The sequence below is a fragment of the Balaenoptera musculus genome, chromosome 5 (genome assembly GCF_009873245.2).
Source record: "Balaenoptera musculus isolate JJ_BM4_2016_0621 chromosome 5, mBalMus1.pri.v3, whole genome shotgun sequence".
Lineage (NCBI taxonomy): Eukaryota > Metazoa > Chordata > Mammalia > Artiodactyla > Balaenopteridae > Balaenoptera > Balaenoptera musculus.
The window spans coordinates 137,096,848-137,110,003 of NC_045789.1; the positions used below are offsets into that span (position 1 = coordinate 137,096,848).

The following is a 13,156-nucleotide window of genomic DNA, read 5'->3' on the forward strand; positions in this document are numbered from 1 at the left end:
AAACATCTGGGTTGTCTCTAGGTTCTGGGTATTATGAATAAAGCTGCTATGAACATTCACGTTCAGGTTTCTGTGCGAACATTAGTCTTCGTTTCTCTGGATAAATTCGTCCCGGATTGTAATTACTGAGTCCTATGGTAGTTGCGTGTTTAGTTTTTTGTTTGTTTGTTTGTTTTTTAACTTTTTATTTTATATTAGAGCATAGTTGATTAACAATATTGTGTTAGTTTCAGGTGTACAGCAAAGTGATTCAGTTACACATATACATGTATCTATTCTTTTTCAAATTCTTTTCCCATTTACGTTGTTACATAATATTGAGCAGAGTGCCCTGTGCTATACAGTAGGTCCTTGTTGGTTATCCATTTTAAATATAGCAGTGTGTACATGTCAATCCCAAACTCCCTATCCCGCATGTTTAGTTTTTTTTAAGAAACTCCCAAACTGTTTTCCAGGGTGGCTGCACCACTTTATGTTCCCATCAGCCATGTATGATCCAGTTTCTCTGAATCCTCACCAGCATTTGGTGGTGTCACTATTTTTTATTTTAGCCATTCCTGTAGGTGGGTAGTGATACCTCACTGTGGTCTTAATTTGCACTTCCCTGATGGCTAATGATGTTGAAAATATTTTCATGTGCATACTTCTCATCTGTACATCCTCTTTGATGAAATGTCTCCATGTCTTTTACTCATTTGCTAATTAGATTGTTTATTTTACTGTTGAATTTCGAGGTTTTTTTAATATATATTCTAAATACTAGTCCTTTATCACATGTGGTTTGTAAATATTTTCTCCTGGTCTGTAGCTTGTCTTTATATCCTCTTAACACAGTCTTTTCTTTTCCCTCTGCACAGATAACTCAGATGTTTGATTTATTTATTTTTATTAAAGTATAGTTGATTTACAATATTAAATTCGTTTCAGGTGTACAACATAGTGATTCAATGTTTTATAGATCATACTCCATTTAAAGTTATCACAAAATATTGGCTATATTCTCTGTGCTCTACAGTACATCCAACTTACCAGTTTTTCCTTTTATAGGCTGTGTTTTCTGTGTCGAGTCCAAGGAAGAATTCTTTGCCTAGCTCTAAATCTCAAAGAGTTTCTATGTTTTTGTTTCCTCAGAGCTTTATAGTTTTACATTTAAGTCTGTGATCCATTTTGAGTTAATTTTTGTATATAAGGTGTGAGGTTTAGGTCAAGGTTTTGTTTTGTTTTCTTTTGTTTTTTTGGTCTGTGGATGTCCAATTGCTCCAGGCAATGAGCTCCATTTTTTTAATGAAATTAAAAATATGCTAGTGCGTCATCCATATTACAGGTAAGTATTGTTTTGTGAAGCTTTAATTCCAACTGTATACTGAACAATGTAAAATGTCTAGTTTGAAAGTTTGAAAAATAGAACTCTAAGTATTTTTTCCTAAATATTCTGATTTCTACCTATGATATCAGATCCTGTTGACATGAGTACCACAAGCAAAGCCTGAACAACAGCTAAAAATGTATAATAATTAAAATGATTAGTATGTGTGTCTATTAATTAGAGTTTTATTTCCCATTAATTGTGGGGGAAAAGGTCATCATTGTAAAGCCCTGTGACTGGAAAATAAATATTTATATCCAAAGCAAACCTAAAGTGTTATTTCTCTATACTGCAAAAGAATTCAGGGCTGAAATTTAAACTTTCAAATACTTCGTATTTATTGAAGGCAGGTAAGTTTAGTTCAAGGAAATGTCTAGGGTCAATAACAAAGATACAAAAAGGCCCTCTACATCATAGCAATTCCAATCCAAGCCTCCTTGGCCCCAGGATTTAAGAGCCCATTTTGGAATCAGACCATCTGTCTGACGCAGACAATCTGTGTTTAGTTCGACTTTGCCACTTTCTAGCTGTGTGACTTTGGGAGGGCCCCTCAAGCACTCTGAGCTGAACACCCGCCTCAGTAACTGGGGGGAAACACAACCTATCCCAGCTGGTTGAGTGTGAGGATTGAAAGCCACTCCTCAATGCCTGGTACACGGTCAGCCTCTCAGTTAAAGAGTAGCTATTATTGGGATTCCCTGGTGGCGCAGTGGTTGAGAATCTGCCTGCCAATGCAGGGGACACGGGTTCGAGGCCTGGTCTGGGAAGATCCCACATGCCGCGGAGCGAGTGGGCCCGTGAGCCACAATTACTGAGCCTGCGCGTCTGGAGCCTGTGCTCCGCAACAAGAGAGGCTGCGATAGTGAGAGGCCCGCGCACCGTGATGAAGAGTGGCCCCCGCTCGCCGCAACTGGAGAAGGCCCTCGCACAGAAACGAAGACCCAACACAGCCATAAATAAATAAATAAAATTTAAAAAAAAATAAAAAAGAGTAGCTATTATCATCATTGAAGGGAAGTAAAAACTTTTTCACTGTCCCAGGCTCACTCTTCATGCAATTAGCAAAGAACAGCAAATGAAGGAAACCAAAATACTTGCTCAATTTTTCATAAGAAATGTTTTTAAGAAAGAAAGAAAGAAAGAAAACAGGGAGAAGGAGGAGAAGGAAGAGGAGGCACAGGAAGGACAGAGGTCTGGCACCTCGCAAATGCCTGGACGACACTCATTACAGGCCTTCTTGACTTGTACAGTCATCAGAGACCACCACATGGGGAGGGGTACTTTCTCTATCCAGAGCACCATCTCCCAAGGTGCTCAGAAATCGGGAACACCTTGAAACGGGCAGCATGCTTTGGACAGGAGCGCTACCACTTCCTTACAGAAATCACAGCCCAAAAAGTGACCCACGTCAACTGGCCAACTGCTATAAATACTTGATGGCAGAAGCTGATGTCATGGCTTCTGTACGGGAGACACCCAAATCAAACTTGCCAAAGTAGCAGGGAAAGCATATAGCAGAAACCCATGCCATTGTGTGCAAGTCTGATGCCGTTGCTACAGAAACATTTATAACCCGTGACCCCACTGCCCTGAGTGCTACTTCTGTCCACATTTCCCAAAGCTCTGTGATTTTTGCGCTCACAGAACATGTGTATCAACCAGCAAACTGCCAGGCCCTGCTCTAACCCTGCAGCCCCGCAGCAAAACCCAAAGACAAGTGAAAAGTTTTCTTCCAAGTGGGAAAGAGCAGGAAAGTCTGATCCATCCCAACAGCATGAAATCCACTTACCAGGAGACACCCACCTAGCTGCTGGCAGGCACATCACTCTAGTCCCTGGGTGGCTCCCCTTCCATAGGAGTCGGGGGGTGACAGCAGGCCAGCTAGAGGGGCACCAGCACCAACCTTTGAGGCCGTGACTCGGGCAGTTTTAAATCAACGGTCACTCAGTCTCAGGTGAGCCATAATCGAAATCAAAATCAGGTCTCTCTGGAAGCGTCTGTACAAGAACTGGGCCTTGGGCCAGACTGGCGCAAACATCGACGTTGCAAGCACTGTCCAGAGACCCCCTCCCTGTGCCCTCTGCTTCCCACAGGGCCCCTCCCTCCTTGCATGAGTGGGGCCCCGTGCCTGTGGACCGGTCTCCCCTTTACCCCATCCCAAATGTGCTTTCAGGAAAAGCTTCCAGGACAGCACCCAACACACAGGATGCACTCAATAAATACTTCCTGAAATGAGCAAATGTAAATTACTTCAATTTAACAAGACTTTTAAAAAATGTGTTGTCTCTCTTGGAAATAATGCCAGGAGCTTGAGCAAGCAGCTTAGCTGCTCTCTACTACAGTTTTATCAAGTAAAATGTTTAATAATAACAGTGTTCATCCACAGGGTGGTTGGGAAAAATCATAAGACCTAATTCGTGTGGCGAGCTTAGCAAACAGGACCTGGCACACGGCAAATGCACAGTCAACGCCAGCTGTCATGAGCTATTAGTACCTGGCTCTCCAAGGGCAAAAGGAGTATATCATATCCAAATATATTGTCACGAAAGGCTGTCCCTGTGCACTGCTGGGGTAGAGCTGTGGAACAGCATATATCAAATACTATTTTGTTTTTTAAAAATATCCCCAAAATGTACATATATATTTGCATGTATACTGGAAAAGATCGGAAAGGAAATACAGCAGTTGTTAAATAGTGGTCACCCTGGGACTTCCCTGGTGGCACAGTGGTTAGGAATCTACCTGCCAATGCAGGGGACACAGTTTTCGATCCCTGGTCCAGGAAGATTCCACATGCTGTGGAGCAACTAAGCCCGTGTGTCTCAACTACTGAGCCTGTGCTCTAGAGCCCGCGAGCCACAACTACTGAGCCCGTGCACCACAACTACTGAAGCCCGCGCGCTCTAGGGCCCACATGCTGCAACTACTGAGCCCGCGTGCTGCATCTACTGAAGCCCGCACGCCTAGAGCCCGTGCTCAGCAACAAGAGAAGCCATCGTAATGAGAGGCCCGCACACCACGAAGAGTAGCCCCCGCTCACCGCAACTAGAGAAAGCCCACGCACAGCAACGAAGACCCAATGCAGCCAAAAGAAAAAAAAAAAAATAGTGGTCACCCCAAAGACAGCAAGAAAAGAAAGATTTACCTTTGCTCTTCATCTTACGTACTATTTTAATTACCTTCAGTGAGCATCTATTCCTTCTATAAAGTTTTTCCAAAAAATTCACTGCAAATTTTCTGGAGAAACAAGGGGGTGCATCAGGAAGGTGGAAACAGAGGACAAAACTGAATGAACCTAAGTGTCGAGTCCAGGCTGGGCAAGCCCCTGTGAACCACAGCACATCTTTCCGCAAACTCAGGACACCATCCTCCACCTTCCCGCTGGTGAGATAATCCAGGACACGGACACCGAGATTTTTCTCAGCAACCTCGTGCCTTTTTGCATGTGTCTTCCTCAGATCACATCAAGCACCCTGAGGGATTTGGAACCGGCCTTCCAAATGCCTTCGGTCTGTACCCCTGCCCAGCTCTGTCAGCTTCCGTCCTGTGTCTGAAACTAGATTGCAACCCTAGTGGTTACAAATGCGCCTGGCGTTTCCTTGTTGTTTCCACTGTACTTGGCACAGTGCAGAGAACAGGTCAGCGGCTGACCACGCTGGAAGGCACCTTAGGAAACACACCATCTGCCGTTCTACTTACAGAGACACAGACCAGGGAATGGACCTGGCTTTTTTTGGTAACTCAACTAGTTACCTGCTGGAAGCAGGGCAGAGCCAGGTCTCGGGACTCCCAGGTTGATAGGCAGCCCCGTAAGAACTGCTGCTGTTTCTTCTGCCTTGAAAACATGCACCACTACAGACGATGAGGATGATTTCTCACGAAACTGCTCGGCCCAGAGCCCTGAACTCACACTGTTAGAAAAACAGTAAAGTCCAATGAGACAGAAAGATGACCCATCACAAAGAGAATGTGGCCAAGATGGGGAAGGGAATTCACACAGGTTATCACGAGCTCAATAACCAAAACAAAAACCAAACAAAGAAACCCCACCTGAGTAGGAAAGATGCTAAATAGACCCATGACACTAGTAACATCATTGTTAAAATACAGAGCTATCAGATAAGCGCATGTACACTTTAAGGATGAATGCAAAATTTCCCCATTTTTGGAATAAGAGGGCTACCTGGAATTTGTAAGAAAGGCTATTTACACAGTGTTATTTGATTCCTACATCATAAATAAATATATGTTTATAGTCATATACACACACAATCAACTCATATATGAATTAGATTATTCAGTTCATATATGTGGGAAGTTTGACAATGTCAAAATAACCATGCACAATCTTTTTGGACCAAATTTATAATTTGGTATTCAGTGCTCCATATTTGGGGGTCACCCTTCTCTGGATGACAGCAAAACCCAGTGGCTTTAGAAGCAGATTTTATGCTATCACTATAATGGATAAAGGAAAGAAGGAAAGATAATTTAATTATCAAGGGAGTGAACTTCATTGCTAAACTATATTTGTGTCTCAAGACAATCTTCTAACTCATATGGAAAATATAGTTCACTGAACACAGAAGACCTTCCCAAATTAAAAGCGTTACTAACAAAGTTCCCTTTCTCTTACCAAGAAAATTGCAATCCTTAAAAGACAAGTGGCCTGGACTTCTCCCTTAGAATATATCTTTATAGTAGAAGGTTTGCAACATCAAAAGACAATTTAGATATGTTTTGAGAGTAAAAAGCAGAAAAATCTACATTATTTTATGATCTGCATTGCCTTTTCAGGACTGTCCTAGACTCTCAATAAAAAATTCTCTAAATCAAAAAATCCCCACCCCAAAAAAGGCTTATAATCTAGGAGAAGGACTAAATAGAGCCTAAGTATTATCTTGTCAAAGGCAATATATATTTCATACCAGCTTGCCTCCAAAGAAAACAAAACTTGAAATTAGAAGACCAAGTTCAGGTCTGAGCTTAACCATCTACTGTGGGTTCTGCCTAATCTCTCTTAGCTTCAGTTCTCTAGTCTCTAAAATAGGATCAAGCCCAACAGTTCAGAGTCACTCTGAATGCGAGTGTGAAGAACTTCTTCCAGAAGGCGTGATGTCCAAACAACTCCTAACACATCTAATTTTTTATTTTATATTTTTACCAACAAGAGAAAGATGAAAGACAATATACAATGACAATGGCCAGACCATATAAAAGCAGAGATCTGACCCTCGGCCCACAGCCGCCAGCCCCGGGAGCCAGCCTGGTGGGAGTCAGACCTGCAGGAGGGCAGACTGCTGTCTCTAGTGACAAGCCAGGAAGCCAAACAGCCTCCCCTGTGAAAATCCGCCAGGACTCAATCAATACCGACGGCCTCCATAACTGTTGTCCTGCTTCCAACTCAGGACCAACCCCGGAAGGTCCCACCTGCTCCCTGACCAGTCACAAGGAATGCCCCCCCTTCTAGACACCCCCCAGCCCCCCAGGCCTCCAGCCCCATCAGGCACCCTGAGCTCCCTTTTCTCCACTGGGAAGTTCGCCCACGCCTCTGCCTGCCTCTGGGTCTCTGCCAGGCACAAGTGATTGTGGCCGACTCCCTTGCTACAAGCCAGCTCTGAATAAATAGCTTTTGCCTTTCCCATGTGGTTGCTCTTTGTCTATGTCCACAAAGAAAAGTCTTAAACCAGGGGCTTCCCTCCAGATGGTCAGTCCCTAACTTAGAAGCCCAGTGAGGCAGATTCCAAGTCTAGAGAGACTTCCCTCTCCAGGCCCTCTTTCCACAAAACCTCACTTCCTTGAGCTCTCAGTCACTCCCCCACTGTCCAGGGAAGTAACCAAGTGTTAAGGAAAGATCAAGGGCTTTGAGGTCAAACCCCTGAGTTCATCAAGGATTTCATTTTTCCACTTATAATTATGTGACCTTGAGCAACTTTCTTAACATCTCTAAGCCTCTGTCTTCATCTTCAATAGAAATATTTACCTCTAAGATTGTATCAAATGGGACACTTATGTGAGGTAGCTGACGAGTACTGGGTGCTCAGCAGGTGCGGGCCCCCTCCTCCCGGCCCACCTTCCTCCGCAAGGAGAAAGACAAGACGCCCCAAGAGAAGACTGGTGACCCCCGCACCTGGGTACCTTTTATTCACACGAGTCGCAGGGGTATCCAGAGTGCTACCAAAAGACAAGATTTGCTTCCAGTGTTCAACTGGATATGGGTCACTTCTCACTCACATTATATGATCCATAATAAGGAAGTGATTTTTCTACACTACCCCATAGTTGTATTTTTAGCAGACTTTATTAACTCTAAATCCACTTCAGAACCAAAAACAAAACTTTAATCTGTGACACTGTTATAAGCAGAAAGGGACCTATGAGACAAACTGAACTTTTGTCCAAAGAAAAAAAGAAAGCAGTTCTGGAACACTGGGCTGGCTGTGAGAATGTGAGAACATTACTTATGTTCACAGGGGGCTGGACAAATACCTGCCCTGCCCTGGCAGGCTCAGAAGTTGGGTTTATTGGCACCTCGTATCATCTGCTCCAGGAAGAGGACCAGCACACAGGTTGTTCGTGCAGTCAAGGTCACCCATCACGGGTAAAGGTCTCCTTCTTCCTCTTCCGTCCAAGTGGTCCAGGTCATGAAGCTGCTCCAGGGCCTCTTCGTCAGAGGAGTGAGCCCAGCCACCTTGGCCTTTTTCTCTGGCAATATTACCCCTTCTCCCTCCACCTTCCAACCAGCTAGACTAACCTGAAGAGTACCTCTGTTCAGTCTTCAAGGGGTCCCAGCCAGGGTTTAGAACAATTCCAAGATTTAGGTTTAGGCTTAAGAGGTAAAGAAAACTCAGGTAGACACACCACTTTGACAAATATCACGTGGACTCTCGCTGGAGGCGAGGTTTGCGAGCGTGAGGTTTCCATGGGCAACCCAGAATGATCGCTCAGAGCTCTGGGGCCAGGCTGCCTGGGCTCACACCCCAACTCCAACACTTCCTGGCTGTGTGATGTTGGGCAAGGCCCCCAACCTCTCTGTGCCTCAGTTTCCTCACTGTAAAACAGTCACAGTAATAGGGCTGCTCTACGGACTTCCCTGGTGGTGCAGTGGTTAAGAATCTGCCTGCCAATGCAGGGGACACGGGTTCGAGCCCTGGTCCGGGAAGATCCCACACGCCGTGGAGCAGCTAAACCCATGCGCCACAACTACTGAGCCTGCGCTCTAGAGCCCGCGAGCCACAACTACTGAGCCCGTGCGCCACAACTACTGAGCCTGCGCTCTAGAGCCCATGAGCCACAACTACTGAGCCCGCGTGCCACAACTACTGAAGCCCGAGTGCCTAGAGCCCATGCTCCGCAACAAGAGAAGCCACCGCAATGAGAAGCCCACGCACCGTAAAGAAGAGTAGCCCCCGCTCGCCGCAACTAGAGAAAGCCCGTGTGCAGCAACAAAGACCCAATGCAGCCAAAAATAAAATAAATAAATAAAAATTTTTTTAAAAAAAGGGCTGCTCTAAAAATAAAATGAGTTGGCATGGAGAGGGAGCTCCATAGACACATCCTGAATACCGAATAAACGGTAGATATTATTAAATATATATGTATACTCCTATTATATTTATAATGCACAAAAAACGTGTGGAATACAAGCTTCACTAGTAACAGTGGTTACCCTAGAGGAGGGGTGCAAACTTCAGCATTTTACTCTATGTGTCTATGCCTATATCACCCGAAATATTTAAACAAATGTGTGTGTGCCTAAATTTGCTCCAAGACAGGTAGCTGGACCATGTGATTCTGACCCCAAAAAATCTTCAAATCATAATGAGATTGTTCCAGGAAGGTAAAGTAATGGAAATGAGAGAAATCAAGTCTTGTTCCAGTGTAAATGCTTTCAGGTCATTTAAATGAACTGGTACACAACCAATGCAGATGCTCCGAGCCCTTTCTTACTGTCATAATACAAAACGTTTGGGTTCTCTGGACCTCCCTTTACCTACGAAGTCACAGTTCAAGTTACGGACCCAGAATTTGGACTCAGCTCTGCTTTGCAGTCCAAGCTTTCTCATATCATATCGATGCATTTTTCGACCGGCAGCTTTAGCTGAATTGAAACTGCCACCAGTCCCACTGTGACACAATCCCCCGGCTCTGCCGTGCACGACTCAGGGAGTCCCGAGATAAAGCAGGCGTCTGGCTGCTAGTGAAGAGCCCAACCTTCACCTATTTATAGTAACAAACCCTCCCCAGGCTCTACCCGAAGTCACCTTCTTCTAGGCTCTTTCACTGGCTCCTACCTCACGGTGGCCCGGCCAGGAGGACCCCTCATCAGCTCCTCACGAGGAAAGGCTGTAACTACTATCAACAGGGCCAGTCAGCCTCGTTCCATTCAGTGCTCACCGGACGCCCCCCCCAACAACGTCCACCGCTCCCCTCAGAGAGGAAGCCCGGCCATCCTGGCCTCTTCCTCTGGCGACAGGTACTGCACTGCCCTCCTATGGAAGCGGCTCGTGGAAGGTTAAGGGACCAGCCCAAGATTCCACACTGTTGGTGAGCGGGTGGCAGAGCCGGAACGCCAGCCCCGGTCCGACAGGGCCTGTGATGCTGGCCGCCCTGCCTAAGGCCCAGTGGATGCCGACAGATGGCCAGAAATGCCTCCTGCTGTGGTATGAAGGATGGTCCAGTCTCGGGAAGGAGGCAGGGTGGGAATCAGTAGGAACCCTTCCGTTCCGGGAGGTTATCCCATTCGGGGGACACACGAACTATTCTGGGTCCTGTCTTTTCAGGTGAAACGTCTCTCGGCGCTGGTGGCAGCCGTCTTTGTGCAGCTGGAGGCTCGGGGCCCCCGTCTGGTGACACTCCTCTGCGCCGCGCCTGACGGGAGGCCCGCTGGCGGGAGATGCAGGCTTCTCTCTCACAGCCCAGGCTGCCCCAATCTGCTGAACGCCCAAAACTAAACGCAGGACTCGCAGAAATTAACGGCACAGAGATGACACCCTTTTCTGCGCTGAGAAATAGAGAATTCAGGAAAAGGCGTCGGAGTGAGACTAAGCGGCTGGAATCTTCAGAGCTGAGAAAGCCTCGGAGCCTCAGTTCCACCGTGGAAACCCAACGCCCCCTGCACGGTCCCCCTCAGAACCGCCCGCCCCCTCGCAGGTGCCTGCCCACCCCCCTCTCCGAAACCCCAGCGTCCTGCGCACCCCTCCCTGACAGCATCTGTCACGGCCTCTACGGTCAGTCCCGTACACATGGCCCCCCACTGTGTGCAGCTGCCGGGGCGGGGACCCCTGCACGCACACCCTCTGAACCACTGAGTGGGGAAGGGAAGGGATGCAGGGGTACAGACACCGAAGACCCACCAGGACCGCCAGGAGCGCCACGCAGGTCAACAGCAGGAACAGCGTCAGGTCTGGCCGGCTCTGAGAGGCTGCACTGTAACAGCTCTCGGGCACAGCAGTCACCTGGCGTCAGTGGCTGGAAAGCCCTAACAAAGAAGGAGGCCGGGCCACACGCTAGTCAGATCCCACCGACTACGTGACCTTGAGTGAGTTCCTCCCTGTCTCTTCACCTCAGTGTTTTCATCGCCATGTAACTGACGAGCAACATTGTATTAGTTTCAGGCAGACAACGTAACGATCGGACATATGTGTGAACTGTGAAAGGATCACAGTAAGTCTCCTTAGCGTCCATCACTGCACGTAGTTACAATTTTTGCGTGTGTGTGTGTGTGTGTGTGTGTGTGTGTGTGTGTGTGTGTGATGTGAACTCAAGATCTACTCTCTCAGGAACTTTCAAATACACAATACAGTACTGTTAACCCTGGCCACCACGAGACTTCCGTCTCATTTTGGCAACTGCAAATTGAGAACATTACCTACCCCACGAAGTTGCTGAACAGACTAGAAGAGATACAGATGTAAAGTGTCTGGCACAGTGCCTAGGACATAGTAAGCGCTCAGCAAACAGTGCCGGTAGCAATAGGGGTGGTGATACAAACTCCGAAAGACTATTAACATTAGCCTTTTTGAACCATTTGGTCTCCCTTATCGTGAAGACACAGCACGTCTGAGCTTCTTAGAGGGTCCTACAGACTGAATGTCTGTGTCCCCTCAAAATTCCAGTAATCTCCAGTGTCTCAGTATTTGGAGGGGGGCCTCTGGGAAATGAATAGGTCATAAGGGTGGAGCCCCCCTGTATGGGATTAGTTCCCTTATAAAAGAGACCCCGGTCAGCATCCTCGTCCCTTCCACCAGGCGAGGACACAGCAAGAATATGCTGTCTTGAACCAGGTTCTCACCAGACAGGGAACCTGCCAGCACCTCGATCTCGGACTTCCAGCCTCTAGAACTGTGAGAAACCAATTTCTGTTCTTTATGAGCCTCCCAGTCTATGGCATTCTGTTATGGCAACCTGAACAAACTAAGACAGAGGGTCACACTTCAAGCACAGGAAGACTCAAACAATCAACCCATCTGGAGAGAAAAATCTCACGTAACTTAGGACCTCCCAACACACAAACCTGTATTCATGGGAAGAGGGGATTTAAAAAGAAAGCATCATGCCTCCCATCCTCAAGAGCCATCCTGACTCTCACAGTTAAAGTAACTCAGAATCACATGCTGTCAATGTCTGGGAAAATCCTGTACAGGTTTCAAAAGTCATTCAAAAAGTATGGCTCCAAAACAGTTTTCAGAGGTATTCTCCTTTCTTGTGACATCCGCCACAAACCTCTTCACCAAATACCCACCTAGGAGGCACCGTGTCCCGCTCCCAACAAGCCATTTCTGTAAACTCCTTCTGACAGAAAGGTCCAGACTAGATGACAGTCCCCAAACCTAGCTCCACCTACCATGGCAAAAAATACCCCTCGTTTGGGAATTCCCTGGCGGTCCAGTGGTTAGGATTCCTCACTTTCACTGCCAAGGGCCCGGGTTCGATCCCTGGTCGGGGAACTAAGATCCCACAAGCCGTGCATCACGGCCAAAAAAAAAAAAAAAAAAAAAACCCTCATTTGTCACACCACTATCTAACGTCCGGAGCAAGAATCCATCATTTTTACTACTTCTTTGTCCTTTTTTTTTTTTTAAATAAATTTATTTATTTATTTATTTTTAGCTGTGTTGGGTCTTCATTTCTATGCGAGGGCTTCCTCTAGTTGCGGCAAGCGGGGGCCACTCTTCATCGCGGTGCGCGGGCCTCTCACTATCGCGGCCTCTTTTGTTGCGGAGCACAGGCTCCAGACGTGCAGGCTCAGTAGTTGTGGCTCACGGGCCCAGTTGCTCCGCGGCATGTGGGATCTTCCCAGGCCAGGGCTCGAACCCGTGTTCCCTGCATTGGCAGGCAGATTCTCAACCACTGCGCCACCAGGGAAGCCCCTTTTTCCTTTTCTTGATAAACTTATGATGAAAGTACAACCCACAAAAAGGAGCCTTCTCAATGCTACTGCCCCCAGAGACGCTGCATAGACCATGGACACTGGGTCAGGTAAAAGGAAACTGGATTTCCAAACCCTGAATTCACTGATGGCAGCTCCTCACAGAATACTGGGTGGACGATCTTAAGTACACAAAACAGAAGGCAAAGTCAGCTGCAGCGTGGGCATGGATGGAAAAGAGGTGTTCTCAATGGAGGTGTTTGAGGACATACAAAAGCTATCTTCTAGGGAACTCCCTGGCGGTCCAGTGGTTAGGACTCTGCGCTTCCACTGCAGAGGGGCACGGGTTCGATCCCTGGTCGGGAACAGAGATCCCTGCATGCCACTCAGCACGGCCAAAAAAAAAAAAAAAAAAAGCT

At 46.8% G+C, this 13,156-nt stretch overlaps 1 protein-coding gene across 4 annotated transcripts in view; it reads right to left on the reverse strand.

Moving 5' to 3' along the window:
- AFAP1 (actin filament associated protein 1) overlaps window positions 1-13,156 on the reverse strand; it is a 155,352-nt gene that overhangs the window by 133,018 nt on the left and 9,178 nt on the right. The window contains exon 2 of one of the 4 annotated variants that reach the window (XM_036852775.1): window positions 4,546-4,603. The exons of 2 other annotated variants lie outside the window; for them this stretch is intronic. In XM_036852775.1, the coding sequence (XP_036708670.1) occupies window positions 4,546-4,558 (13 nt within the window). In that variant the 5' untranslated portion in view covers window positions 4,559-4,603. One more of the 4 variants, XM_036852773.1, reaches the window with a different exon arrangement.